Below are 25,541 nucleotides of genomic sequence, written 5' to 3' on the forward strand. Positions count from 1 at the left end.
GATGACCATCTATGACAAAGATCTTTGTTAAGGAAACATCGTGAGTCGTATTAGAGATTGCAGGAAGAGGTCTGCTACTGTTTGGAGTTGTGAATGTTTTGATGTTTGTTGACTGTTTATATGAGTAAAAGTAATAAAGATAAAGGTTTAGTAAATAGCAAATGAGGGAAGAGAGAATATAGCAATTGTATTGAGATATGTAGGTTCATCGCATCGATCCAGGATCCTCTCCAATTCGTATGTGAATTGAAGAGGATAGGTTCTTCAATCACAACCATCCATGATTGGTGCAATTGTCATGATTAGAGATACGGCCCTCTCTAATTTAGGTACGAATAGAAGAGGATCCCAACTTCGACAGATTTCGTATGCTCCACCACCTATTTACTCTTCACTAGTACTACCAGATTTATACAAAAATAATAATCTATTGAGATATGTAAATATAAATCAGAATGTAATAGTGAATGATGGATGAATAGCCACACCCAAGATTTCATTCATACAAAAACATGTATAACCCTGCACTAGCAAGAAGAAAATCAATAGCTTTTGTCTCCCTCCTAAAATCTCTCTCAAGTTGGCATCAGTGTGGATTGGCACTAAGCTAAGATCAACATTTCAAACGCCATTACCAAGATGCATTTGTGAATGAGTACATGCCTCAAGCATTACAGCTCGAGTCTGAAACTTAAACAGAACCATGTATAACCATCATGGCATGATAAACTCAAGCGGGAAGGTGAAATTTTTGGTTGGACTAGGTCCACTGCTAAGCTGGTGGACCAGTCTAACCACGAACTAACATGCCAAAACACATTTGCACTGCTACCTTGTCACTTTATTATTATTATTATTTTGTCCATCTTTGTGTGTGTTAATTCATGGTTGAAATGGTCTAGCACTAAGCTGATGCACCTGGTCCGACCAATACTTTCTCGGCTATAAAGGTGATGGAGAGAGGTTCTAAGAAGAAGCAAGCTTGAGTGGAGCATATATGTCATATATCTTTACGGAGGTGAATATATTATCTAACTCTTTCTAAGATATGACGATGGTATATATATTTCTAAGGTATGATAACGGTATATATATTTCTGAATGCCACCTACAGGATTTTCTATCGTTAGTTCCTCCAAGATACATTGACACGTCACATTTATTCCGATGTATGCAAAGACTTGAAAAATACCTTATCATAACTCCAATAAATAGCTTTTGATACATATCATGCATTTGGCTTGGTTGATCAAATAACTTGACAATCGAAACGCATGCAGTGTGATATCGTTTGGAATCTTGAATGCAATTAAGTATAGGTTTTGCCTGTCTAGATAATTTTTAGGTAATTAATATTATGATACGGTTGTTTTATGTTGGAATGACACAAGAGGGGATGCAATCATGCCTCAATTCTTGCAAGGGATTGCATGATTGGTGTTAGGGTTTAGTTTGACCAAATTTAGCATTTATATATTTTATAATCCTGTTGGAATTTATTTAACCTTTCAAGTCATCCTCACGCCCAGCTCTTCTTCTTCTCCTTTTTCATTGACAACAAAAGAAACAAAAACAAATAGGATTATTTTTTATTTTTTTGTTTTTTAGTTGATGTCCATTGGTGAAATATAGGTGAGGCCAAGTTCAATTCACATTCAGCCTGGCCGGATTTGAAAGTTGAATCAAATAAAATGACAATGAAAGCATTTCCAAAGGATATCATGACCAATGATAAGAAGCCGAACATAATCCATGAAATACATCAAATTGCATGAGATTGCTTGCTTAGTCGCTATAATAATGCACAACTAAAACTAGTATTTAGCATAGACAAAGAATCTTATCCCATTAAACTTAACCCTATCAGAATAATCAATAACACAATTCATCCATATCATTGACAGCAAAGTTGGGAAGGCAATCGGCTATTTGCTTAACGAGGAAGCAAAAATCGTGATAATTCAAAATATAATATTGTAGGCTCCACAAATGTGTAGTTAATTACCCCATAGCTAATGAGGAAGAGAGTTAGTATAATAACATTGCAATGACTTAGGCCTCCACCAATTATAAACACTATCAATGTTTTGCCGATTAGCTTGTAGACTTTTTCAAATATACTTTAAAATTTTGTAAGAAAATGTCATAAGATACTGCCTAATCCTACAAGTTTCTTACATCAACATACCGTTGACATAAAAAGTTAGCACGAGATGCTGCATGTCATAAAAGTGGCATCACCTAAATTTTTTTCCAATCAAACAGTACTCAAATTTATGGTACCAAATAGTGGACTCCCTACTTTTTACGCATAGAATGCTGACACGTAGACGGCGGATAGGCGACGCTCTCTCCTCTCCCTTCTATAAATTCAGACCTCGGCCTCCTTCTCTGCGTCGTGCTTAGAGTTTTCTTCCTTGTTGTAGCTCTTCAAATTATCTTTCATTTTAGGAGGAGAAAATGTCTTGCTGTAGCGGGAGCTGTGGTTGTGGAGATGGCTGCAACTGCAGCAGTGGATGTGGAGGGTATAAATATGATCAATATCATTAATCTTTAACTGTGTCACTCTTCTTCATGATTTCATTATGGGTTTCTTTCTTTCTTTTTTCTCTCCTCCCCTGACTAGTTATTTATGTTTCTTTATATTTAGGCTGTGATAAGGAGTTTGGACAGTTTTTTTTTAATTCTTCTTCTTCTCTTAATTGATATCACTATTTTTTAAAAAATTAAGAGGGACTAGTTTTCTGTATTCTGTTTTCACTTATTGATATGGGAGGCCAGGCATGTGATTTGTTATCTGATCATTTGAGGATTCATAGATGCATTTTCTTTTCTTTTCATCAATCCATGCACTTCCTTTTGTCGCTGTAGGAATTGCATGCTATCTTGCTGAAGTTTTCTTCCCTATTATCTGTTTCTTGTCCTTGGATTAATTTATGTTTTTTGCGATTCCACTATTTTCTTTGCCTTTTACCAATATCCACTACAAATTCATCCTTCTCCAACCTTCTGAATTCTGGTTGTAGAGAATATCTTTTCTTGCATACTATTTTGATTTCTTAATTTATTCTGTTCTGGCGTGCAGATGCAACATGTATCCTGAGTCGGCTGAGAAGACCATCACCTCTGAAAGCATGGTCCTTGGGGTTGCACCTCTGAAGGGGTTTTGTTTCTACCTAGAATCTTAATTATTAATCCTCTCTTAAAACTGACATAAATCCAAATTATTAAAAAAAAAAAACAAGTATAGGATCACATTATATGGTATCCGTAGTTTCCTAGCTCATTTTCAGAAAATTACTACTTATGCTTCATGGATCAACCAACCTTAAGTTTCTCTCTAATTAATGTTTAAGAGAGAGACATTAATATTACTGATGATAGATTTTAGTTATACATAACTCTTCAGCTTTTCTTTTCTTGATTATAGGCACTCTGAAGGGTTTGAGATGGCTACTGGGTCCACGACCGAAGGTTGCAAGTGCGGATCTAACTGCACCTGTGACCCCTGCAACTGCTAATGACCCAGTGAGAAGCTTGCTTGCCTTAAAAAGAGAATGAGTTCTAGGTTTGCAGATATGATGGTGTGGTGTGTTTAGCTTTGTGTGAAGACTGGTAAGTTAAATAAGAGGCCATGGCTACAAATTACATGACGAGGTCCTCTCAGTAATAGTTGTTGCTGTGGCCATCTTGTGTTCGGATTGCCAAGCTACTGTGTATGATGTGCTTGTTATATTTGATGCTCTTGTTGATCTGAGTGGAAAAGTTGGATCCATAAAAATAATATTTGTGTACTGTCTGGAACTTGCCATGTGAAAATTTGGCTCTGCTTGTATTGTACAATAAGGTGGTCTATGTTCTTATTGTTCCAAAACTTGCCTGGCCTGTGCCTTTAGACAGATTGATGGCTCTCTTCAAAAAATTCATGGTTAAACGATACACCATCATCATTCCGGTGAGTAAAGGCTAGTGTTAATGCTAAAATACTCTTCAGACATGGTAACAATCACATGATTTGCCAAGCAAACCCAGTCTGAATACATAGCAATAACTTAAAAACCTATATAACATGTTCATGGTGGACAACAATAATAGCAGCAGCAGCCATTAATTAAAAAGATCCAAAGGAGGAAAACAATAAACCTGACCACCATTGGCATTGACCCTAAAGGAGATTATCAACTCAGGCTCTCAGAATAATTCCTTAACTGATGAATGTTCTAACTTCTAGAAAGCAACTATGGTGTTGCCACACTTCAGTTTAGAACAAGCTGTTTTAGCTGGCTTCATTGTCAAAGAAATTGCTGAGCCTCTGTCAGATGGAAGCTGTAGCCACAATTCAGCAATCAGTACAAGTGGGTCGTTAGATCAGACCGGATGAATTGATATCTCCTCGAAACCTATTGCACAGCAAAGGTCTTGTTAATTAAAGATTCCTCTGGCTGCTCTTCTGAACATGTCATTCACCTGTAGAAAGAAAGGAGTAGGTCAGTGGCATCTCTCTCTCTCTCTCTCTCTCTCTAGTTTCTTTAAAAGTTATCTCAAAATATCTGGATCATAAAATGAAGAGGCATTTAATAAAAGACTTGACAATCTACCTGTTTGCAAGAGAGGCCTATCTTCTCCAAATCAGAGAGCTGTAATCATCATTAATTTATATTTTCAGCACCAGCTTCAAGTCATGCGTTTCCATCTAACTTTTAAGGGTTTAGATTAGCTTACTGATTTCAAAGGTCTGGGTGTGTGCTCCCGCAGCTCGAGGATGTATTCCGCTCTTTTTTGACCAATACCCTGGTGATAGAGTATCCAGAATTAGCCTTTGCATATGATGAATTGGTTCTTCTTGATATATGATTAACAAACATCTCTTATTACCTTTAACTGCATAAGCTCCTCCCTGAGTTTGTAGAAAGCAGGAGAATTTCATACCAAGTCAGTTAACAATTTCGAATATGGTATACCATTAATGCACACAAAAACAAAATTAATCCTTCATTCCCCACTTCAAAAAGTTACTTTTTGAATGCAAACATATGCTAGAAGTTTAATATACAAAATAATTACAGAACAATATTCAACTTGACATTTGTAATAATCCTTAATAAGCAGGAGAATTTCATACCAAGTCAGTTAACAATTTCGAATATGGTATACCATTAATGCACACAAAAACAAAATTAATCCTTCATTCCCCACTTCAAAAAGTTACTTTTTGAATGCAAACATATCCTAGAAGTTTAATATACAAAATAATTACAGAACAATATTCAACTTGACATTTGTAATAAGACAGCATATAGCATGTTAAGGAAAAATACTACAGCATATCTGAGTTGTACATGTGTCAAACTTGAATGTTGTTTTACAGTTTGAGGTCCTTCCTGAATGATAAGAACATGATAACATGCTCATTGAAACTCGAGAGAAAACAATTTTCTTCATTTCCAAAACAAATAGTATAAACATCACTACAATCTGTAATTCGTGGCAAAACTTTTTCGTTGGCACTCGAGAGATCTCCATGATCCAAAGTATAATGACCTCATACCAGAGTTTAATAATTTCAATAATGTAGACTAACAAGCTTAAGAGAGAATTAGCACCATCAGTTGAACTGTAGATGCTTACATAAAGTTCTTGATTTCCACCAAGACTCTGTATCTACCAAAATCACTCCATTATCTGGTAATTAATGTTCTGCTCAAATATGTATTATCACATCTGTGTTCAAATCATACTGGATGGAAGGGATATTCTAACATGTTCCATTTCATTATTCATTTCTTTCTTTCTCTTCAATCTTGCTTTAAGGCGTAGGTTAAACAGAATGTAAACACAAAGGAGAAACAGAATATGAGAGAAGAAAATTCACCAGAAATCGACGATAAATAAGATACAGAAGATAGAATAGAAGATATGGAAAATAGATACAATTTCCAAGCTTCCCAACATCACTATCATGGATGCTCTCAAATCTGCTAAAGATAAACAAATATAATCATCACTTGTTGTTGTCTTTTGCTTTTCTGCTATTTATATCTTTCACCTGATTGATGGGCTTAAGTTGAATGAACCCATTCTAACATTATAGGTTGATTTTGTCCCTGTGAACCTAGGATTCCTAATCCCTCATAGTCACCCAAACATAGAGAAGAAAGTAACAGACCCAATCTTGCTTTGACTGATTAATGGATTCAACAAGTTCCAGATCAAAAACCATCAGTAACATTGAAACCCAATAATACTTCAATAATTACTTAATATTTTCACCAAGGAAGTTAATCTCCAAAAACATTTGCAAGCATTTTAGTCCAAACTTTTGATACGAACCAACCTCCTCTTACAAAATCCATATTATATTTTCCTAAAGGAAAAAAAAGTCTATGCTATTTAGGTCATATTATAACTTTTCCAGAAATATAATAGATATCTTTAAATTTCATATTAATCACATTATGCAGTTCTTAATTCCTTTTATCATGCTTCTACATAATCACCACTAAACTCTATACTAAACAGGAACTAGCAACTTTCATGGTCGAAGAATATAATACCACAAACAATTCGTCGATCAGAAATTACTTCAGAATGCAGATAGAAGGAAGCATGCAATGACAAATTTGCAAGAACTTTCCAGATGATGTAATCACATTGGGAGAGCAAAACTTACTTGCTAGCAATATTCAAGAATGCAAGATATTCTTGAAGAAGAGACTCCTGTGAATAGAAATGGCCTCATCAGTAACATAAAACGTGACTGCCAACTAAAGGATGCAATTAAGTATCTAGGCAAACCTTCAAGTTAGAGCTCAGTGCATTGAATTTGTCAAGAGGGGTGCCAAAAATTCCAACTTCATCCTTCTCACAAGCTGATTTTGGAGTTTTTGGGTCTAACAAAATGAGACAAACACGATCATCGGATGATAGATGCTTGACTGGTCCTATGTTGGATGAAATTGGAGACAGAACTTTTCTAGGAGAATTCTGCAATTCTCTGATCCTTTCAGTGGTTGCTGGTGATCCCACATTATTTATAGAAGGAAGATGTAAATTCTCCTCGTTAAAAGGGGTTCCTGCACAAATAATGACATAAAAAACAACAACCTAGATCTAAGTTCCTCATTACAAACTAATAAATTTATATGACGTTACTGAATTTGACAGAACTAGATGATACCAGGTAGATCGAATGTCCTGAAAAACTTAGCATCATTGGTACTCTTCTCTCTCTTATCATCATTGGCTCCATTGAGGGACAATGGTACAGCCTACAAAAGAGTTTCACAATGAAATTTTAAATTTATATGTTGTCTCTAACAAGACTTAAGATTTAAAACTTTACCTTAGATGGCTCTAACCGTTCGCCGTCATCTTGAGTTGCCATATATGTGTCAGAGTTCTCATATGCGTGAAGCGATGAACAATAATTTAGCAGACCATCATCATGTTCTTTAGAATAGCTAGCTCCGCATGAGTGTAAATTCTATTAAAAAATTCAGGAAAGAAATGATCATAATTCAAGGTACACCAAGGGAGAATTTACATTCACATATGATACACATTTCCATTTTTTTTTTCAAGTAAGAATGTATAACGACAAACCTCAGATGTCTTTTCTTGATCCCTGTCGAGCAAAGCATGTGTACAACCTTGACAGATCTCATCCTTTAAAACGCATGAAGAGCTGTCAAGCCTGATGTCATGCTGGACTACTTCATCTACTTCAAATGGACCTATTTTCTGGTTAAGAAACATATATATCAAATATAACATAAAAAGGAAAAACTGAAGTCTGAAGCGCATGAAGCATACTTCATAAGGGACCAAACTTACTTGCTTCAAGAGTGATGCATCATTTGCAGCAAGATCACTTGAAAATATGTTTCTCTGATGCAAAAATGAATGTAAATTAGTGAGAGCATTCATGTCTGTGAATAATGCGTCATCTGGTTGATGATGAGCATATACTTTCTTGGTAGTTGAAATAGGAGCCCCTGAATCAAATAGCTTCCTGTGAACAACACACCAAGTAAAACAAGACATACTGTAAGCAAATAGAGAGCATAAGAAAAGAAACTAGTAGGTAGATAAAAAGACTGAAAGAGAGACTGACCTATCAGTAGTCTTTACTTTCGCCGAAGACCGAACTGATCCTGGTTGCTTTAGATAGCGAATAGAGGTTGGAGTTTTGCCCAAAAACGGAGAACAAGAGCCATTCATTCTTTGAATTCTCTTGTTCTTGCCTTTAGATTCAAGCCAGGCTCGAAGCTTTGCCTCCATATCAACTTTCACCTTTGGAGTCTCCTTTTTGTTGGCAGAACCCACATAGTTTACAATCTGGCGAGAGCGAGCAGCCAAGCTGACGGTGTGGACAGCTTCTTGGTACGACGCCGGATTCTGCACCAAAAGATCCAGTAAAGCTTCAAGTGCACGTTGAAACAAAGCCATCAAAAAAGAATTCTAGCATAATATCTAAAATTCCTACGAGACAAGCGATCATCAGAGCATGACTCGTCCCTCCCAGTGAATCCTGCAGTATCCTTGTCAATTTGCTGTCTCGGTAGGGAATCCGTGGCTCGTTGTTGTTGAGAGCATATATGACGTTCGATAGAGCAAATAAAGACTGATTAATCTTTGCACTCTCTTGTAGGCGGATTCCTTCATTGCAGGTTCTTCTGTTATCTTCATTACCTATAGAAGATTTAAAACGAAAATGTAAACAATAAAAATGCCGCTTGAGCATTAATTTCAGTAATCTAAAAAAATGGAAACAAAAGGCTCTCAAGAAGGCAAATACCTGCCAAATCTATGAGATTAAGCTTCCCCTTAACAGCACCGTTCGTAACAGCGATGGCAAGCACTGCATGGCTTCTGCTAGAAACATCATTAAGACCTGTGTGTGCTACTTTTCTCCTTTGGACACCGGTAGAAAAGACATCACAGAACTCATCCATCGAGTGCACGGGGGCCTTAAAATCATCGAAAAAAAAGTAAGAACAAGAAAATTAATCAATTTTCAACTCAAAAAAAGGTGGACGGCTAGCTACGCGGCTGGCTGGAAGACCTTACCCAAGAAAGTCCCTTCATTTGAAGCCTTCCCTCCTTGTCATCGAGAGTCATGATCTCCTTCGCCTTAGGCTCTAACAAATCATAACACCGTTCCATGTAAATTTCATAGTACGCGATCTCCACGGAGCCTTGTGCGTTCTTGCACGAAGAGAGAATGGTTGACATGGCCAAGGGAATTAGGCCGGGTTCGTCCTTCGTCCCCTGCTTCGTCAACCAATCGAGTCATCATACCTCTAATAGAGAACAGAAGTGGAGAATGTCGTGGTATCAGGACTCGTATTTCTCGAATCAACTCACCTCCATTGTGTAGGTCTTTCCACTTCCTGTTGCCCCATAAGCAAAGACAGTAGCATGTAATCCTTGAAAGATTCCCGGGATCACAGTACTGACCTCCCTCTGGAAGATATGACCCACGCGGTCCTCTTGCCCAAAGAATGAATCTAAATTGTAGCACTCGTTTCGGCTGCATGCGGAGATCAAGATCAGAACTGGCAACCCCAGAACAAAGGAAAATGTAATTAACTTGCAAACTCTACAATTGAACAGGGGTGTCACCTTGTCCATTGGTCTTTGATGTGAACGGTGACTTCCTTACCGATACGATTATCCAGGTCGAGCAGAGTGATGCATGGGATCGGGCTCTTCTCCTTGGACGTGATCTCCGAAGGAAGAAAAGGACGCACTCGCAGCACAACTCTGACTTGGGATGAGAACGTATTTGACGAGACGTGTCCCATGGAAGATTGCGAATTTGCTGCTGGATTTGCCATCGCATAGAGAGATCTAGAGGAAGAAGAGAAGCAGGGAGAACCAGAGGTGCGGGAGAAGGGGGCCGGGGTCGCAGGGTGGTTGACCGTTGGATCTTGAGGACCGTTGGCGGAGAGCGGTTTGAATTTGAACTAGGTCACGGTCTGGTGGACCGCGTGTCAGAATAGGGGCGAAGGGCAGGCAGGGGATACCACAGAGCGGGCAAAACGGGAAACTCGTGAAGTCGTAAAATGGATAAGGCCACGTAGAGGGTTTCGCATCGGTTGCGGTACGCCGAGCTAAATTTAAATTTCGAACTTCAAATTCTCACCGCAGAAAAAGGTAAAAGCTAGTGGATGGATCCGTCAGCTTTAATACAAGCACCATCAAATCTAGGCTCCATCTGCTTTACGTAATTTGTTTATGTAATCAATGGAGGGAATCAAACAGTGTTTGGTCCCTTGATATTCTCTGTCTGAAATGTATTTAATAATCTTAAAATTGGATAATTTATTAATCTTAAGTCAAAAGGAAATGACAAATTCTCGGATATGCAAATACAAGCATGCAACCGATTATGATTTCTCATTAATCATCTCGCCGCCTTTTTAACAAAACAGAATAATTCAAGTATAATGGTAGAATATACATGAATCGAATTCATGAGATAGCTATTGGCTCTGGGGGCTGCATGACACCTATAGAGTTCGGTTTAGCATTTCTTAGGTTAAAATTTCAGATTTGTTAAAATTGATATATATATATATATATATATATATATATATATATATATTTTTGATATAAAATTAGGAGGAAGAAAATATGCTGGGCTAAAATCTAACTCTTTTAATACCAACTCTTAAAGAACTAGTTTGTACCCTTATGTAATAGTTGATGAAAGAAGTTCCACGAAAACATAGTTTAAGTTGAACCATCTTTACCTGCAAGAGAAAGCATTTTATAGTACAAACTATATGTTTTCAAGAATTTATGAAGCTCGTAATGACAACAGTGTCAGCATATGCCCATGAAAATCATCTATATAGCCAACTTTAGTTCTATAAAACTACATGCGATCTGTTTCCCCATGAATTATACAAGAAATAAACATAAAAATACTAACTAGTTTGGCATGTACATTCAGAAGGAGAGAAAAAAAATGATATCATATCAATTAATTGTCTTAGTGGTAAGTGAATTTGAGTTTTAATTTAAGATTTTGACATGTAGGTCAGGGGTTCAAACTTGGTGGCACAATTGAATTGCATGTGCTTTGCTCTACTTTGATTAATTTTTTGATTTGTAGTCGAAAAATCAAACCTCGAAAAAGGATTTTCTTTATAAAGACGTAAAATATCATAAACTGGATAAAGGTTTGTCTTGTCTAAGATAGAGATAACATATATGTGTATGGGGAAGAGAAGGCTTGGTCAGTAATCTCTATCCAATTGATTCAAGGTTGGATTTGTGGATCAAAATTATGACCCACGGAGGCTTTGAGAATTTTCAAACTATCAGCTCTCGAACTGATGCCAGCCCTTCGTGGATATCAAATTGCTTAGTGCAGCAACTTCATGCAATAGAGGGACCCACCATGAGACCATAAAATAGTTGCATGAAGAACACTAGCCATTTTGCTTATTTTGTTGATGGAGTCCCAACAATATATGTCTATATAAAAAATATAGCTAGCAAATAATTTGACACCACAATCAATCTCAGTTATTAAGGCATGTTTGGTTGGAAGGAGTTGAACTCTGGTATGGAAAATGAATGACTCCCGTTCCAACAGTTTGGTTGGGAGAAATTTCATTCCCATTTCAATTCCAGAAAAGAACGGAAATACTCTGATTTTTCTAAACCTACTCCCTACTCTTCCATAATATTCATATTCTATTCTGATTTCTATTCCAATCACGAACCAAACACATTAGGGGATATAGCCGTTCCAATTCCTATTCCAATCTATTCCTATTTCGATCGCGAACTAAAATTACTGCATAATTTATGCTTAGTAATGAATTTATATATGTGGAAGTAATTAACTAGAAGAAATACATAATCTGGAATTAGCATAGTTCCTGCTTTTGAGTGTAAAAAAACACTCTAGATAAAATATGCTCACTAGATAAGAAAAGAATGATGAGATAAACATGGAATAGAAATCTCAACAATTTGCTTGTGCAATGATTCGTTTCCCACCCCTATATGCACCTTTCTTGATCTTCAACTAAATTGACAAGAAAATATCGGCAAAATTACAACATCGTAATTTATTGGGTTTTTGTGTTCTATCCCCACACTAATAACAAATTTAATAGCAGCAGTAGCAAATTTTGGCAAGCTCAATGACTATATTTATAACGTTTATAATTCAACTCTGAGGATTTTGATAGCACAAACAATTTTCTATATCACTTACAAGACTAAATTTATATGGGACATTAGAACTTGGCTCTTGCTTTTAGAGTGTAAATTACATTGGCTTCATTCAGAAACATATTAAAAGATAAAGAGAGCAATTCAACAAAGTTCCCTAGTCCGACTCATTTGCAGCCCTAGAGATCTATGCCCGGGGGTGGGTTGGATTCAAGTTTTACTAAACCCAGACATGTACCCATTGATGTTCCTGGTCTAAATTTTGTTCCATACATGGTCTATAGAAGGGATCGGGTCAGGCTTGAGTTCGAACAATAAAAGTGTATATCAAGTTTGGATAGATGTGCTACCGCGTCAAGTCGGGTTCGAATTTTATCCTAGTCTGACCTATTTGTGGCTCTAGACATATGCTTAGATGTGCTACCGAGTCAAGTCCGGTTCGAATTTTACTAAACCCGAACCTATACGCATTGATGTTCCTAGACTAAGTTTTATTCCATACGTGGTCCATTGAAGGGACCAGCTCAAGTTCGAGCTCGAACAATAGAAGTGTTTATGGGGTCCAGATAAGACAGAGATCGGGTCAGGTTTAGAAACCCATAGGATGTAATTACAACTTGAAAAGTTAATTAAGCTAATCAATAAATTAGTACAAAAAAAACAAGCGAAACAATTCATGCTTTAAAAAGTTTATTAGTGAAATATCCAATGTATACAACAAAATTAATTCATGAACAACAAGCTCTCAATAGTTTTACTATAATAACAATAGAGCAAAAATAAAAAAGATATATGTTATTCATAGTCAAGTATTAATATCCAAATATGGTCTAACACGTCGTTATCTTTTTTATCTTTCCAACTAAAATATATATATATATATAACTAATATTATATATAATAAATCACATAATTTATGTAGGATTGGGTTATGACGGGTTTGGGGCAAGCAAGGCTAGAAATGGGTCCGGGTTACCCAAAATCCAACCTAACCTAGTTAGACCTAGCCCAACCTGTTCTTGAAGACTTGTGGGTCGGGTCATATTCAAATATTAGACCTATTCCATAGTCCGGGTTGGGTATGGATTTCACAAATTTTGACATAATCTGATCCAACCCCATATGAATTGACCCAAAAAAAGTATTTCGAGCCATTTCTTCTTTTACCATATTAAGAGAAAAGTGCCCGAATTAATCTCACTACATTAAAAAAGATCGTTGTTGATGTTATTAACTACTTGAAGTAGATTGTCAGTAAACAAATAAAGATGCAAAATTAGACTGGACTCGATTTGGACTGGATTTGACTCGAACCCGAATAATACATGACCATTTTGGAATGGATCCGAGTCGTACACGATGATGATCTGATCTGAACGGTCTTCCGCGTAGGACCAACTCGAACCCAGACGATGATCTATTGTATTATTGAATTGGATCTACAGATCTAATGACTAATATCAAAACTTGTATATGAAACTGGGTCGAGGCCAAGAGTGTCTCAGTTTAACCCGACCCGTTTACAGCCCCAAGTCGAGTATCGGATGTGTCGGTTGGAGTCACGGCCTTTCTGCGCGCCTCTGAACGAAGGGCTTGACTAGGGTTTTAGTCGTCTGGAGCTCGCAGCCTCCGTCGCCCCAGGACCGTAGAACCCCGGAAAGGTAGAGGGCGAACGAGGAGGACAAGATGGACAAGAGCATGCTGGGAGATCTGGACTCGCTTCCCGAGGAGGACAAGATCAGGATGTCCGCCATGATCGACCAGCTCCAGATCCGCGACAGGTCTTAACCTCCTCCATCGATTCCCCTTTCCTCTTCGGTTATTTTCTCCATCTTTCACTATATCGCTTAATCCTTTGAAATGTTTGATAAATGACATCCTATAGTGATCACTGAAGCGTAGAGAGACGTCTTCTCATGCGATTCATCTTTTCTTGGTGTCATCATTTGCATCGATTTTACTTTTTGGTTATCCCCTCGCGCAATTTATTGAGCAGAATAAACGCATTTTTGAAAACGAAAATAGAAGGGATGCGTTTGCTTTGGCTTGGTTTGTTAGAGTAGGACCAAAAGATTGAATTTTCGTTCTAGTTAGAGTGGTTTCTGACACAAAAAAGGATAAGTAGAGTGGGTTTAAGAGATTGAATTTTTGGTTGTCTCTTTTTAGTCTCAAAGGTAGGCAAGTGACATTCAAGGATAAGAAGTCCACTCGCAAGCTGATCTTTTGGTGTCAGCACTTAGCACAATGTGAATGTCAAAATTTTATAGCAGTTATCTATTAGGAATTCTAGTCATGGAGAGAGAGAGTATTATTCTTGAAAAATGAATCAAACATTATGTAGCAGATGAGATAATTTGCAGTTCCCATTTTGAAAAAGCAAGGGGTGTGGGAATTACAATAATTAGTGCAAAATTTAGCTCATAGGCCATATTAGAAAGAAGTTTGTGGTGCTCAACTTGCATGTATTAATTCTGCTGTGACTATAAGAGCTTTACTTTTGAGCTTTTTGTTCGCGGTATTGGTGACTTTCAAATGTATCCTCTTGGAACTTCTATGACTTTCTTCGTCGACTCTCTTGTTATGTAAAGTTTGTATGTAAGTTTGTGTCTTGTGTAACAGCTTCTAGAGTTCAATATTACACTCTTTAATTTCAACAATCAAAATAACAATTTATTCATGGAAGTCAACTACAAACAATATTTTTCATGTGTTTAGTTAGTTTCAAGAAAAAACTCATATAATTGCCACCTAAAAATTACAATGAAAAGTTTTTGTATTTCCTAGAACCTGAAAGGCATTTGCAAGGAAACTCATGGGAAAGGAAAAAGAAGATGTAGGTATTCCAAATGGAGTATAAAAAGTGAGTTTTCTCTAAGCGCTTGGTTCACTATAATCAAATACTGATTCTTAGATTTTTTTTTTCTTCTTTTGTGTGTGTGTGTGTGTGGTTGGTCTATTGGTACCCTTAACTCTTAAGATAGATTTTTACGGATAGGTTTTTAGGTTTTTGATGTCTTTTTGTGAAGTGAGAGTTAAGTTCTAATCATTTGACCTCGCAATTTGACCTCAAGAGGTTGAAGTGAAATTTTTTAAAAAGTTTTGAGGGTATCAGAAGGGTAAATATGCTCAAACTTTAATTGCATATTTCAGAGATGATGTATGCAAAAAAAAGGGAACATATCAGAGAGATATATATGTATACATATACATTCACATATACATACATGCATACACATATACATACATACATATATATATGTTATATTACCTTTTGTATTTCTCACTACTCTTGCAGTTAATCTTGCAAGAAAGTCTGTCCGCAGGCAATTGATTTATCATCTAAGCAAATAGGATTGATTTTACTTGGTTCACTTCTTAAGGTCCATTCATGATATGATTGTTTCAATGATTTTCCGGTAACCAGGGCATATACTGAAGAAAGGTATGATTTTCTATTAGGCTATACATGGTTATGTAGTTGTTGTTCAGGCATTCAATGTAGATTGCCTACTTTAAATTCAGGGATAACTAGGTTTAGAGGTAGTGTTCTTTCTTGGAAGATGTGGATAAACTTGGACAGTGCACTATGGCATGTCCAACACAGAGGGGCTCACTTGTAAATAATTGAAAGTTAATTTTCGTACTGGGGGTCTGTTTGGGAAATCAGCAAGATTGGGTTAGATTTTCCATTGGATCATGGATTACACAGCCTATTTAATAGATAAGGCCCATATCAACCAAATTCCTCTCTAGCCCAAATCATGTGGGAAAAAAGATCTATAGAGGTCCTTTCTTCTTGCTGTCCAACAAGCCCATAATTGGAATTTGGATGAGAACTAAGGCGGGCTTTTAGAGAAAAATGGGCCGGGCAAGCTAACACACCCGATTCCTATAGCAAATCCAACCCAATCCTGTTTGATTTCCTAAACAACCCTTGGAGGTGCTGTTATAGTTTCGTTGAACTATGTTACAACTCTAATATCGTATTGACTAGCTAGGCATATGGATTGTTTTAGTCAATGGTATCTGTATAATGTACTTACTCTTCTGCTCTTCCACCTGGAATTATCATTCTTAATATTACATTTTTGTTTAGCATGGTACAATTTCAAGTTCATTTTGACAAGGTGGGAACACAAGTTGGCTTGCTTTTCCTTGGGGCTGCTTGTCAGTCCACCTGGTCCTGTCTTCCCAAATAGAAACTCGAGGATGTTATATGGTAGAGCCATTTGCATAAGAATTTATACTCGGTCAGTGCCCATCAAGAATAAACATAAGTTGGTTCCTAAGTATGGATGGCCAACCACTTGGTGACATGGGCTGTTTCCCACATGTTGCGTAACTAGCATCTGATAATGCTGCTTAACTGCATGGTCACCAAGTTAAATAACTTGAACGACACCTCTAAGAGATTGGTAGTTTGAGACCTTTTTCAAGTGTACACAGTGACTATCTTTTTATCACTGCTAGTTAGATGACAAAATAGGCTGTTAGCCTGTTTCTAGTTGGATCTTACTTATTGTTATACTATCTTGCAGTTTAAGAATGTATAATTCGCTGGTAGAGAGATACTTCTCTGATTGTGTGGACAACTTTCGGCGCAAGTCTCTTGATAAGCAGGAAGAGACATGTGTCCGACGATGCGCAGAGAAGTTCTTGAAGCACTCTATGAGGGTTGGAATGAGATTTGCAGAGCTCAACCAGGGTGCTGCCACACAGGATTAGTCCCCATGCAAATTCAAAAGAACCAAGTCACTGATTCAGTGATTATTTTTTTTGGAGAAATCACTTTGGTTCTAATATGGTGCTCTTTTTTCTGTAGCAGATTTATTTCTCAGCTCAGTGGTTGTACCCTTGCTGAAAGGGGGATGAAGGAATTTTTATTTGTCTTGGTGGAGATTTGAGTGTTAAAAAACTTGCAACAAGTTTTTGTTTTGGCAGTTGTCTAACATCGTTATTTTTGTATTCAGCACCAATAGCATTTCTAAACTGTTTGTTATCAACAGGTGCAGCGAATAATATGAACTATTATCTATTATATGCCCTCGTGTCGCGCTTTTAGTTGTATGCGTTGACGGCTGAGCGCCGGGAACAATTGTTGTGAGAGGGTTCTTTGTAAAAAAAATTCCCTTCAGAGAAAAAAAACGTATATAACAGCATAGCAAGAACCAACCTTTACAAGCCGATTCAAGAGGAATATATACATTAAAATCTTATTTAAAAACAAAAGATCTGGTATTGAATATGCTCCTGTAAAGTTCATTCCTTGCTGGTCTAACTGGTAATAGCTAAGGAACGACCAGGATTGTCATGATATAACGAAAGCCCAAGAACTTGACACATTGTAAATCATAATCTTGCTTTGTGGCAAACATTTCATACAAACTGGTATTTGAAAAGCCATTCTACCTGCTGACTACGAGAGAAAACTGAATTTAGCATTTGGATCCGAACGAGGGGTGGGGTTCAAATCTGAAGATAGAAGTCGGATATAATAACAAAATATATGTTATAATTGGATGAAGGGAAAAAGAAATAATGATTTGAGGCAAAACAAATCCTATGTTTGCCATATTCTTTTGTCTCATACATGTTGCCTCCTCCCTGCTGACAGATCAATGTCATTGACATACTACTCTGCTGCCAGGTTCCAGTCGTCTTCACAGCAGTCTGCTGAGTGACTTGATAAGCGACTTCAAATTCTGCCTGGTGGCCTCATCACCTGTGAAACCTGAAATGTCGGAGCTTATACCCTGCAAATGCATGAAAAAAATAGAAATGTACATTATAAAACCATCCCCAGGTATACAATACTAAGATCAGGGCAAAAACATCACCTCAATATTCCTTAATGTGATAACGAGGGTGGAAACAGACTTCCGGATCAGTTGAGTATTTTCAGGAGTGAGGATGGAAGAGTTGACCTTCCTGCAAGACACGAATGATAATTTCAAACAAGTGTGTTCATGGGTGAACCAGTGTTTGACTGTAGAACCCAGGACGATCTCCCACCTTGCTCCCATTGGCCTTCCCCTCTCTCTCTATAACTTATGCCTAAATAAAATAGTGGAGAGATGCTGGAGTAAAGCTTAATGAGCAGATCTGTTTTTAGAGGGTTGGGGTATGAACCTCTTAAGTGCCACGAGACCACACTTTCGTGAGGATTCATAGTGAGATCACTTAAGGAGTTTAGTTAGCATACAAGAAATGAACTAGTAATATTTTGTTAGAAGGATAGGAAAAGGCTAGGCAGGGTTTAGAGTTTGGCTTTGAAGTAAGACCTGCTGATTTATGCAATTTACGGTATATACTATACATACCTCAGATCTTCAGTTGCTTCAGCCAGGCTTTTAGTTAAACTCTCAACTTCCTTCAATAAAGCACTATCACGAATCTCAGCAAGCAAAGGTTGAGATGCTTCTGCCATGGCTTCAATCTGTTGCATCACTACAACAAGCACATTTCCATGAGTGTTCCTAGTTGCATGCATCCAAGACTATACATTTTATCAAAAAAAAGGGGTGATTTTCCAAGTCCAGGGTCTTTCTCTAAGCAAGGAAGTGAAGCAATGCAGTAAATAGAACAGATAACAATGAAACATGGACAACATGCACAAGAGTGTGCTCTTAGTCTACTTAGCTACAAAACTGATAGAAAGAAAGCGACATAAGGTACACTAGGTTATAGGTGCTAATGTGCTTATTAAGCTTATGATAGTATTTCAAATATAAAGAAGAAATACTATATATTTTTGGTCCTGGATCCAGAGATTTGCAGGTATGGCTATCATTCACAATTGCATGTTTACCAATACTAAATAATGCAAATTGTTTTTTTTCCTAACTGCAAGATTTCTCCCATCATCCAGGAAATTAAGAATGAAGCTTTCCAGTGCGATGTACTGATCCGGATAGACTACACAATTTGGCAATAAGAAAAACATATCAGGACTTCCCATTGGGAACAAAAAAATATGATAGGACCTTTAGAATCAATCAATCCACTAAGCTGGCCATAAGGAAGGATCACTAAACTGCAAAAGAAAAGTAAGATGAATTTGGATAAGTGTAGTAAATTATCTTGTGTCGATTAGCTTTTTCTGAAAAATTTGCAAGTAATTGTGGTGCAGCCAGCTAAAGAATCTTCAGAAAACTAGCCTATTGATGTTAAAATTGAACTCTTGTTAAGTTGAAGAAAGTTAACAAAGAATAATCCTCTTCTCAACCTCTGCTTTTTATTCTTATATGAACATGAGGAAAAGCCGGATGGGGTTTAAATTGTTCTCATGTCACTACCCCGCTTTTTATGGTCACCAAATAACAGGCTACTGATACTGTTGCAGAATGTCATAAATAAACTAATTGGCAAGATTTTATCGCAGTTGACTCATAATTTATTACAGAGGAAACAGAATGTTTATAATTACCGCTACTAAGAACGAGATATATGAATAAACTCCAAATATCCACTACAAATGGTTAGGCATTTAAAGTGCTCAAACCTTCGCAAGCAGAGGTTGTGCTTCTTGTACAACAGCTGCAACTTTTTCAGCCAACTTGTAGCTTCTTTTAACACCTATTTCCTCCATTTCCCGTCCAAGACGAGTGAGTATCCCCACCAATGCATCCAAGCTCACCCCTTCTTGTCCCTTTATCCTCTCCCTGTCGCAAACAATAAGACCTTCTTTAACACAATCTGGATCAAGAGGGCCAGCTGAGGGAGTTGGTATCGGATCCCGTGGTGTAATATCAATCAATGTCTCCATAAGAAGGCCAGACTGGTTCACCTCAACCAATGAATTTTGAGGTATAACAGTCTTATCATCTTCAACCTGCCAGAATAAAATGACAAGGAAATTAATCTCAGGTAAATAATTTATCATGCAACAACCAACATTAAAATATGTAAAGTGTGTGGCATTTGTGCTGTCTGGGAACACCACTTTGGCATGAATTTCTTTTAATACCTGTTTTTTTTTCACTGTTTGAGACAGCCGGCCACTTTCCATTTTCCTAATTTCTCTCCAGATGTTATACATAATTTTCACTGAGCATGACTGCTTGGATTAAATACATTTTCCTAGAACTAAACAATGTAATACAAACAAAAAACATCTTCAGATAATTTTCTACATTTTTTTTTGGATAAAACTTCTTACTAGTTAGGATGTTTGATTCATCAAAATATGGCAAGAAACATCAGTTTTTACATGAACAGCAATAAAACATGAACTGGAAGTATAAATTTCTGAAGTTTTAATTATCAGAATTTGAATATGCACAAATGAGCTGGAAGCCAAAGAGAAAAAAAAATCAAAGCGTTTTGACCAGAAGAGGCTGACATTAACAAGGCACTTACCATTTATGCAGTGGTGAATCATGTGGCTGAGTTAGTCAATTCACATGAAAAGATGCTGACTGGTAGAATTAATGAAGAATTAATGATGCTCTATCAATTCAGGAACAAATTCTGACCTGGAAAGAAAAGTGTGACTAAAGGAGATGTAGTAAAAGCAAGCCTGCCTAGGCTTGCTCATCTGGTGGGGGGAAGCTAGAAAACCATTTTGGCATATTATTACGTTCTATTTTTCTTTAATGGTATAAGGGTTCTGTTTTGGCATTGCTTCAAACCTGCTCAACAATTAGGACAGAATAAGGGGCTAAACTGAAAGAGAGGCATGATTAGCATACCAATAATGGAATATTCCAAAGGAGGAAGGTCTCACAGTAAAATTTTGTAAATTCTGGAAAAAACTTGAGAGAGAAATTTTGTGTTCAAATACCACAACACCCCAAAGCAACTGGAGAGAACTGAATATTTAAGTGAGGCTAAAAGCAGAATATGTACAATTAGAAGGGACTGACAACCTCCATTAGAGAACACTGAGATGTTGATGTATAAGAGCAACACATTGATTATATAACATGACCAATATAATGACTAGAAAACGAGGACAAATTAGGATAGCACATCGAACATTATATAGGCATGAACAACCATATAGGTATTAAGCTATCTCTAATAATTCCATAACTCCAGGTGCACATAAAGCATTACAAACATCAGTGAAGTCTGCAGATGTTATGTTCAGAAACATGCTGTACTGACGCTTCATATCAACATTCTTACTTCATTGAATGATCGATGAAGGTTGCCTGTGCAATCAACACTTGAAAAATGCATACTAAGTAATAAAAGAGTAGCATGAGAAATATGTTAGTCTCTTGGATGTGGATGGCAACATGCAAGCTCATGACATTTAACACAGCAACAAGGCACAAGCTGGTCATTACATAGTTAAGTATACAAACATAAATGCTTAGATAGTGCTGGCAATCTTAGGCCCACTGTGCCTATTTAAAAAAAATAGTGCCTTTTTTCAGTTATTTTAAGGCCAACTTTTTGTTAAAAAAAAAGTAGGCCGTATTGTTTGAATTATGGTGATCTTATGCTCATCACTGCAGCAAACCTTTTCCAGATAATGTAGGATACTAGAAATGTACAGACTGCATGTTCAATTGTGCAACTTCACAAACCAACATAGTCATGATTCTCTGTACAAAGCTGTCATATTTAGTTTAAGCTGGGAAAAGAGCTTCTACTGCAAATCACTCACTACCATTGGTGTCAAACACTTGGGAAAATGCATGCATGCATGCATGCATACATATGTGTGTGTATGTGACTATTTTGGATATAGAAACATAGTAACAGGATATTCTGAACCCTGAATCAAGCTTGGACAAAATAAAAAATATAGGCAAAGCCTGGATCCTCAACTACATGTTCAAAGTGCAAAAACAAAGTAACAACTAACAAGGGAATGGATTTCCTCAAAAAAAAAAAAAAACTAACAAGGGAATGGAAATTGAGTAGAATGAAATTTACATTCAATAATATAACAAACTGATATTTGGGAAAACAAAAAACTATATTGCAGATGTTAACTGGTGTCTGCTTAATAAATAAATTTTAACAACTTGTTAACAGCTATGAGCAGGACTGTATGTGATATCATATAAAAGAACTACTACTCATTTTCAATTCCTTGGAAAATTGCAACAATACGGATGAAAGGTGCAAAATGGAAAAGCTATTTTGTTGATCCTAGTACATAAGAGATCTATAGCATATCAATAACATCTCAAGAAAACTCAATAATATACATCCATATTGGTGTCTCTAGAGCATTTACACACCTCAACAACTGCGTCAATGCTTTTCAAAGAAGAATCAACATGGATGACACTTCCAACAGTCACGCCTCGGATCCTAACCGGCGTTCCTACGCAGATCCCGCAAGCTTGAGAGAACTCGAACACTGCCTGATACTTCCTAAATCGTGACTTCAAATAAAATCCCCTCAACCATGCCATACTTAGAGCAAAGAGAACCACCCCAGAAACAATGAACAACCCAACACTGCCCTCCCAGATGCTCCGCTGACCAAACCCAAAATCACTCATTGGCTGCAAGGTCTGCCTCCAGATTGTCCGTGGAATCTCAAGAACAAGTGCAAGAGGGTTCTTTCCTTTTGAAGACGGTGGTAAATTTTGATTGTCATCCGTCGACTTTGCTTTTACTAGGGTAAGTTTTCTCAAGGGCTTCATGGGGAGACAAGGAGCAGGATGCTGTAACCTATTAATAGGAGGGCATATTGGCGACAATAACATGGCTTTAGAGGAAGAAGCTTGGACCCATATATTTGACACCATCTTCATAGAATTCAACACTACAAAATTTCAAACAAATTTGAACACTGAGCTGATAAAATTACTAAAATTTCAAACAGGAATTGATGGAAAGCTAATGTGTTTGAAATTGTAAAAAAATATATCAAGAACTAGAAGGATTTCTTTCTTTCCCCGACTAGATAATAATGTTTAAAATGGCTCACACTTTCAGAGGATTGTATCCAAGGTTCTTGCTTATACTCGGTCATCAGTTTAGTCTGCTGAAGTAATGCCTTGAAACAAATTTCTTGCTACCATTTGGGACTGGTCTTTCCATAATTTATCAATATGTCAGTTCTAGGATATGATCAGAAGTAGACAGAAGTAAGACTCTTTGTTATAACCTGCACTGCAAACAGGAGAAAAGATTTGACCTCTATGATTATGGAATTTAAGTCACGATATGATAAAATCTTTTGTATATATAAAGCGAATGCCTGTGGTTTCATCCTCTTTCAGTCATTTCCAACTCTACATGGTTGAAGCTTGCATCTGGATGCTCTCACCCTCCCCACCCCCTTCTTTTTTCAAGTGGTAAACCTAGATAACTCATACTAACATAAATTTAACCAAGGGAATGTTTCACTTCGTCTGTTTAGCTTGACCTTTGCTTTAAACTTGTCAAAGAAACGAGCATCAGAGAATGTTCAACACAGGAATCAGAAGAGATCTGATGCAGTAGTATATCTACTTGCCAGTGTGCTATCTGAAACTTGAACCAGCTATGTTAGGTAATGGTGTTGATTTCTATTGATCCACCAAAAACTCATTACAGTTTGAACAACGTATTCCTCTACAAATCTACAAAACGAATAAACTGAATATTCTCATCTCTATACATGTAAACTCAATCATTCAAAGAATTTCCTCTCCTTTATCTATCTTTGCTATGTTTCTGTGGTTGCTGTTGTGACTCCTCCGATGCTTCTGGCAATTTAGGACTTCGACCCGATATATTCCGGGGTGAAGCTAATCTTGCAGGTCCAGCACCTCTTGAAGATAAGTTCATGAACTGAAGCACGGATGGATAGTCCCTCGCACACCCAATCCAAGGCCAATTACTTAACTTGAAGGTCTAGAAATCAATTAAACTCTACCATCTAGTCCGAGAAAGAAAGAAATCAAAGACCAACTGCACTCAAATCGGCCGCCAGAGCGACACAGTCAAACCAATTAAAGGAAGGGCACAAATTTAGAGCTTTGTCGAAAAAAATCCATGTAAGCACGCTTAGCGTTTCCGATATATGAAAAACAGCTGAAAATATTTTTGAAATCTGATAAGAACGAAGAGAATGGATTGGACAGGGATGTAGGGAAGATTACGGCTCCGGTCTTTCCAAGAATCAGTTACGCGTCCGATTGAGGAACGGAGCCGGAGAAGCCACTCCTCAGCATCTCGCCCTCTTCGCTTGTGATCTGGTAACGGGATGGATCCCTCGCTACGGCAGAAAACCTATCCCTTGCCCTAATCCGCCATGAACGAAAGCTCTACGACTCCAGCCCCGGACTTGGTAAAAATAACATGAACTAGTTTGGATAAAGTTAGCTAAAGTACGCTGTACGCTATATTCCATTTTAAACCAGCTCAGTAAATTACTCCAAGGTCCCTGACCGTGCTTGGAGTTATTTTTTTGGCTTGCTACCCTTGCGGCGGGGATAAAATTGAACCAGTTCCGGCACGCGGCGTGCCGGTAATGGTTGAATTTTATTGGCTGAAAATATTAAGCTACCGTCCCCAAATACCTTTTATTTTCAGCTAATTACTACCCTACCAGGTGCCATAAAGATGAACGTCTCGGCGGTGCACACGGCCGGACCAGTTCTTTTCACAAAATTAATCGGCCGGTAGCTTGAGAAGACGCCTTTCTTTTCTTAAAAAAAAAAAAAAAGACAGATTTACTCATGGACTCCTTTATTTTTATTTCTATTTTTTAAAAAAATATATAAAGAGATTGATTTGAAAACCATATTTGATGCTATAATTTCTATTTTTATTTCTAAAATTCACTTTCTAATATTTTTAAAAATTAAAATATTTTTTTTTACTTTTAATACTTTGAAAAGTAAGAAACTTATATTTTTTTACTACCGATCATCTCTACCACAACTGTCTTTGCTAAACCACCATCATTAATTATTACTGTACCACGACTATATCTATCTCTGCAATTTTTATAATATTATCGCACATTGTTGCTATCATCTTTACCACATCATCATTGTTTTCATTGCCGCCTTCATTATGCCTCGACCACCATTACTACCAAGGCCTCCACTACCTTAATATTTATATTTTTAAAACTAATTAACTATACCAAATTTATCTGTATTTTAAAATTTTGAAACTAAAAGTTTATTTTTAAATCTTATCAAATGGCACCATAGAAGTGTTGGAAGTCTCCTTCCTTTAATAGTTTGTAATGTTGAGAGGGGTTTTGGTCCCACATTGCTTGTGTAGAGTTTTTTAGATAGCTTTATAAGCATCCATATCCTACACATGTTAAAGTAACTTTTTGGTGGGAAGTTGTGGAGGGAAAGCCAATATTATATTATCAAAGATTGACACTTGGCACTTGGACTAAAATAAAATTCATATTAGTAGTTTTTATCCGT

The 25,541-nt window shown here is 37.0% G+C and overlaps 4 protein-coding genes across 6 annotated transcripts; 2 read left to right on the forward strand and 2 right to left on the reverse strand.

Moving 5' to 3' along the window:
* Positions 1 to 2,367: 2,367 nt before the first annotated feature.
* Positions 2,368 to 3,819, forward strand: LOC103716494 (metallothionein type 2b). Its single transcript, XM_008804521.4, has 3 exons — positions 2,368 to 2,525; positions 3,086 to 3,163; positions 3,431 to 3,819. The coding sequence occupies exons 1-3, from the start codon at positions 2,461 to 2,463 to the stop codon at positions 3,519 to 3,521; spliced, it is 234 nt and encodes a 77-aa protein (XP_008802743.1). The 5' UTR covers positions 2,368 to 2,460; the 3' UTR covers positions 3,522 to 3,819.
* Positions 3,820 to 3,956: 137 nt separating this feature from the next.
* Positions 3,957 to 9,965, reverse strand: LOC103716493 (ATP binding microtubule motor family protein). Of its 2 annotated transcripts, XM_088703649.2 has the most exons (17): positions 9,625 to 9,965; positions 9,367 to 9,532; positions 9,070 to 9,270; positions 8,798 to 8,969; positions 8,486 to 8,691; positions 8,114 to 8,397; positions 7,969 to 8,011; positions 7,834 to 7,887; positions 7,603 to 7,740; positions 7,343 to 7,483; positions 7,178 to 7,268; positions 6,796 to 7,073; positions 6,671 to 6,717; positions 4,876 to 4,897; positions 4,723 to 4,791; positions 4,599 to 4,637; positions 3,957 to 4,467 (listed from the first exon to the last, which is right to left on the reverse strand). In XM_088703649.2, exons 1-17 carry the CDS (start codon positions 9,837 to 9,839, stop codon positions 4,423 to 4,425), a joined length of 2,211 nt encoding a protein of 736 aa, XP_088559775.1. In that variant the 5' UTR covers positions 9,840 to 9,965; the 3' UTR covers positions 3,957 to 4,422. The 2 variants fall into 2 exon arrangements, with proteins under 2 accessions (XP_088559775.1, XP_008802741.3); XM_008804519.5 differs by having other exon boundaries at positions 7,834 to 8,011.
* Positions 9,966 to 13,748: 3,783 nt separating this feature from the next.
* Positions 13,749 to 17,164, forward strand: LOC103716492 (mitochondrial import inner membrane translocase subunit Tim9). The gene is made up of 2 exons (XM_008804518.5): positions 13,749 to 13,976; positions 16,734 to 17,164. Exons 1-2 carry the CDS (start codon positions 13,882 to 13,884, stop codon positions 16,918 to 16,920), a joined length of 282 nt encoding a protein of 93 aa, XP_008802740.2. The 5' UTR covers positions 13,749 to 13,881; the 3' UTR covers positions 16,921 to 17,164.
* A 365-nt stretch (positions 17,165 to 17,529) lies between these two features.
* Positions 17,530 to 24,477, reverse strand: LOC103716491 (protein TRIGALACTOSYLDIACYLGLYCEROL 2, chloroplastic-like). 2 transcript variants are annotated; one of them, XM_039125037.3, is made up of 7 exons: positions 24,252 to 24,476; positions 23,093 to 23,277; positions 22,395 to 22,927; positions 19,697 to 20,026; positions 18,516 to 18,631; positions 18,033 to 18,123; positions 17,530 to 17,948 (listed from the first exon to the last, which is right to left on the reverse strand). In XM_039125037.3, exons 3-7 carry the CDS (start codon positions 22,914 to 22,916, stop codon positions 17,856 to 17,858), a joined length of 1,152 nt encoding a protein of 383 aa, XP_038980965.1. In that variant the 5' UTR covers positions 22,917 to 22,927; positions 23,093 to 23,277; positions 24,252 to 24,476; the 3' UTR covers positions 17,530 to 17,855. The 2 variants fall into 2 exon arrangements, with proteins under 2 accessions (XP_038980965.1, XP_008802738.1); XM_008804516.6 differs by lacking the exon at positions 23,093 to 23,277 and having other exon boundaries at positions 24,252 to 24,477.
* Between the last annotated feature and the right edge of the window lie 1,064 nt (positions 24,478 to 25,541).

This window comes from Phoenix dactylifera, chromosome 8 (genome assembly GCF_051530095.1).
Source record: "Phoenix dactylifera cultivar Ajwa chromosome 8, Ajwa_hap1_PhDact_Kaust_v1.1, whole genome shotgun sequence".
NCBI classification, from domain to species: Eukaryota; Viridiplantae; Streptophyta; class Magnoliopsida; order Arecales; family Arecaceae; genus Phoenix; species Phoenix dactylifera.

Coding starts and splice junctions, on each gene's coding strand:
- LOC103716494 (XM_008804521.4), top strand. CDS start 2,461: ATGTCTTGCTGTAGCGGGAGCTGTGGTTGTGGAGATGGCTGCAACTGC. Junction 2,526..3,085: donor TGCAGCAGTGGATGTGGAGG/GTATAAATATGA, acceptor TCTGGCGTGCAG/ATGCAACATGTATCCTGAGT. Junction 3,164..3,430: donor GGGGTTGCACCTCTGAAGGG/GTTTTGTTTCTA, acceptor TCTTGATTATAG/GCACTCTGAAGGGTTTGAGA.
- LOC103716491 (XM_008804516.6), bottom strand. CDS start 22,916: ATGAAGATGGTGTCAAATATATGGGTCCAAGCTTCTTCCTCTAAAGCC. Junction 18,124..18,515: donor GAAGCAACTGAAGATCTGAG/GTATGTATAGTA, acceptor CGTGTCTTGCAG/GAAGGTCAACTCTTCCATCC. Junction 17,949..18,032: donor TCACATTAAGGAATATTGAG/GTGATGTTTTTG, acceptor ATGCATTTGCAG/GGTATAAGCTCCGACATTTC.
- LOC103716493 (XM_008804519.5), bottom strand. CDS start 9,839: ATGGCAAATCCAGCAGCAAATTCGCAATCTTCCATGGGACACGTCTCG. Junction 4,792..4,875: donor AGGAGCTTATGCAGTTAAAG/GTAATAAGAGAT, acceptor CTCTATCACCAG/GGTATTGGTCAAAAAAGAGC. Junction 4,638..4,722: donor CACCCAGACCTTTGAAATCA/GTAAGCTAATCT, acceptor TGATGATTACAG/CTCTCTGATTTGGAGAAGAT.
- LOC103716492 (XM_008804518.5), top strand. CDS start 13,882: ATGGACAAGAGCATGCTGGGAGATCTGGACTCGCTTCCCGAGGAGGAC. Junction 13,977..16,733: donor CAGCTCCAGATCCGCGACAG/GTCTTAACCTCC, acceptor ACTATCTTGCAG/TTTAAGAATGTATAATTCGC.